Source organism: Galeopterus variegatus, unplaced genomic scaffold, assembly GCF_000696425.1.
Source record: "Galeopterus variegatus unplaced genomic scaffold, G_variegatus-3.0.2 Scaffold6218, whole genome shotgun sequence".
NCBI lineage: Eukaryota > Metazoa > Chordata > Mammalia > Dermoptera > Cynocephalidae > Galeopterus > Galeopterus variegatus.
In genome coordinates, this window is record NW_007732329.1 from 23,495 (window position 1) to 27,019 (window position 3,525).

At 46.6% G+C, this 3,525-nt stretch overlaps 1 protein-coding gene across 1 annotated transcript in view; it reads right to left on the reverse strand.

Annotated features, from left to right (window-relative positions):
* LOC103605990 (band 4.1-like protein 4B) overlaps positions 1-3,525 on the reverse strand; it is a gene marked incomplete at both ends in the record, with an annotated part of 97,451 nt that overhangs the window by 18,918 nt on the left and 75,008 nt on the right. The window contains one exon of the mRNA XM_008590586.1: positions 2,383-2,501. Coding sequence (XP_008588808.1) covers positions 2,383-2,501 — 119 coding nt within the window. The remainder of the gene's footprint in view (positions 1-2,382; positions 2,502-3,525) is intronic.

Genomic DNA, 3,525 nt, shown 5'->3' on the forward strand with positions numbered 1-3,525 from the left:
ATGAAAGTTCCTCAAAAAATTAAAAATAGAACTACCATATGGTCCAGCAATCTCACTACTGTGTTGTGGAATATACTAAAAAGCATATGTACTTCACAGGGCCTGGTTTTCCAAAGCCTTGCAGTTTCAAATATTGACCTTGCAGACGACTGGAAATTTCCCTCAGGGTATAAGTCTCTGTTGCAAGATAAGAATTGTGGCATGGCAAGTTGCTGGCTCAGAGACAGACTAGTTACTGATTGTTATGTAAAGATACTGAGAATTGCTATAGGAAGGAATGTTTGCTAAGATCAAACTGTTGTTGATAGGACCACTTAATAGCCTTACTGGAATGTCCTCTGGCTTGTTTCACTGAAAGTTACCAGCCTATACTGTTAAACCATAACCCCACCTTTGTTCTCTTCCTGTAACTTCCTGGTCTGGAAAATAAATGCAGAAAGAGAACCCCAATTCAGCGTTAATTTTCCAAGGAAGGAATGACTCTCTCTTGAGGGTTCCAGGAGATTAACCACTTCGGGGCCTCTCACTGCTCAGAAGAGATGGGCTTTGAGTAATCCTTTCATCTCCGTCGCCCAGGGGAAGTGGGGTGACAAATCCATGGGGGCCGAAGCAACGCAAAGCAACAATAAAGAATCATAGTGTGAAGTAATACACTTTGTTTATGTGTTAGGACAAAGTTAAAGTAATCTGTATAATCACATCACTCCAGCTTACTTGCTTACTGATGCATTTCTTTGAGTGGAGGAGAAAAGAGGGACGTTATAGCTTGAGCTCCAGGGACATGCTCAGTAACTCACAGGTGCTCGGGTATGCCATCACCCAGAGCAAACTACAAATGTCCCACTAATAGTCACGGCAACTACAAATTACTGTAGAGCTTGTGAGTTCTCTGCTGCACAATATTTTTGGATTTTGTCAAACTCTGGGTAAGCTCCCATTAAAACCATTCACCATGTGTATTGCAGAAGAAAAGTTGAAAAGCAGGAAACTAAGAGCGAGAAGACCAATCCAGGAGCACTTGATGTATTGGGTTGAATCCCCAGCATCTAATCTAGGCCTACTCGATAGAGATTTGTTGAGTGAGTGAATAAGTGTCATCCTGCAGGAGGAATTCTTTTTAGCTGGCCATCAGGGAGGGTGGTATGGAAGAAAAAGTAGGTGAGCAGGGATTTGAAGGTTAAACCTGAATTTGGGGCCCATTAGTGACCAAAGGGACTTTAGGCTGCCCCGCTCAGGGACTGGGTGGGTGAAGGGGAAAAGCAGGGGAGTGAGGGTCTTCTGAGAAATCCTGGAAGTCTAGGGTGGAAGAACAGCCAGCAGGAGGTACAACTTTCCCACGCTCACCAGTGCAAGTAAGGAGTTTCCCAGGCCAGTTCTTCCAGATTCTTCCTGTTCCCTCTCATAAAGGGACAAAGCTAAGCATTAGAGTGGAAGAAATGAACCAGGAGCGAAGAAGACTATTCCTTTAGGATAGTCTAAAATTCTAAAATTAAAATATGTGTACAACAGTGGTTCTCAACTGGGCAATTTTGCCCTTCAGGGGACATTTGGCAACGTCTGGAGACATTTTTGGTTGTCACAACTGGATGGGGGTTGCTACTGGTATCTAGTGGGTTGTGGCTAGGGATGCTGTGAAACATCCTACATGCCCAGGACAGCGCCCAGAACAAAGAATCATCAGGCCAAAACGGCACTAGCGCCAAAGCTGAGAAACCCTGGTGAAGCACATGAAGATGCATGTTGGAGTGCAAAGGGAAATGGACTGGCAACTGTGGGCCCAAGGACTCTGTGGGACCTTGGGAAAGTCATTTCCCCTCCTCTGGTTTCAGAAGTTGAGAAGGTTAACTAAAGGACAGATCAAATCCAGCACCGGCATTTACAGTTCTAAGATAAAATTTGGTTTTTATAAGGCTGCCCATTTGGATAAGAAGAGGTTTAGCCAAAAAGGGAACTTGGCTTCTGCCCTGACCCTTCTTCCCTCCGTACTTCAATCCCTCCCTTCCGTCCATCTGCAAATGGTTTACTGAACATCTACTGTGTGCCAGGCACTGGCAGAGGGAGACAGAGCAGTAAAAATGGAAACAGGTAAATTGGACGCTCCCTCGTGGAGCTTTCAGCCTAGAAGGAGAAAGAGACAACTAACAAATGGATCTAGCCCATCGGCCAAAACACTGACAGCTATGCCTAGTGCTGTAATCCGTCCACAATGAAGCTAAGTGAATTTTTGCCCTAAAAGACGGCCTAAGCAGAAATGTCAGGAAACATGGAGTAGAAACCCCTCCAAGGTAAAGGCACCAGTTCAGGAGGCAGACCAGGGTAATCATCAGAGGTCTGACGTGAACACCAAATGCACGCTCATTGCAGGGCCCTGGGCCTTGGCACCTTGTTGATGTTGATGTGCAGAGCAGGCCAGGGTCCAGCAGCCTTCACAGTTTCCAGTTCCAGCTTCTTGAGGTGAGCAGTGGCTTCACTGAACAGGGCAGGTGCTCCTGGATTCAGTTCTGCAAGTGGCCAGGGGAAATGAATACGGCAATGTTGAAAAAACAGATAGATATAGGGAGAAAGGGATGCTTGCCAGAGCCCAACTCCCAGCACCCTTTCTGCCCGCTTCCTCCTCCTCCAGCAGCTTGGATCCTTTGAGTGGGCATCAGCTGATGGGATGAGAGAATATCTGAGGTCAAGGTTTCAAGGCCTAACTCCCCAATCTATGAGCGGGATGGCCCTGGGTAAGTTGCTTTACCTCTCTGAGCCTCTGAGCCATTTAAAAATAAAAATAAGGGCCGAGCCCGTGGCGCGCTCGGGAGAGTGCAGCACTGGGAGCGCAGCAGGGCTCCCGCCGCGGGTTCGGATCCTATATAGGGATGACTGGTGCGCTCACATTGCTCACTGGCTGAGCGCGGCGCGCTCGGGAGAGTGCAGCACTGGGAGCGCAGCAGCGCTCTCGCTGCGGGTTCGGATCCTATATAGGGATGACTGGTGCGCTCACATTGCTCACTGGCTGAGCGCGGTGCGGCCCGTCTCAAAAAAGGACAAAAAAATAAAAAATAAATAAAAATAAAAATAAAATTACTTACCTTGTGGGGTTGCTGTGAATATTAAATCAGGTCACTCATATAGAATTGCTTTAAAAATGGGAAAGCACTATGCAAATTGGAAAGATTAGTGTTCAGGCTAACAGGCATATAAAGTGCCCTTAAAAGCCATGTTATGTTTCTAAAATCAAATCCACTGATTTTTTTTTTTTTTTTTTGGTGGCTGGCTGATACTGGGATCTGAACCCTTGACCTTGGTGTTATCAACACCGTGTTCTAAACAGCTGAGCTAACATGCCAGCCCCAAATCCACTGATTTTGACTTTTGTACTACTTTGGACTAGTTTGCCACCGCTCCTCCCTCTGGCTTGAATTTGCTCATTAATACATTAAATACTTAATAATATTAAAACATGGGCCGGCCTGGTGGCGCACTGCTACAGTGCCCCACTTGGGAGTGCAGTGGCGCTCCCGCCGAGGGTTCAGATCCCAC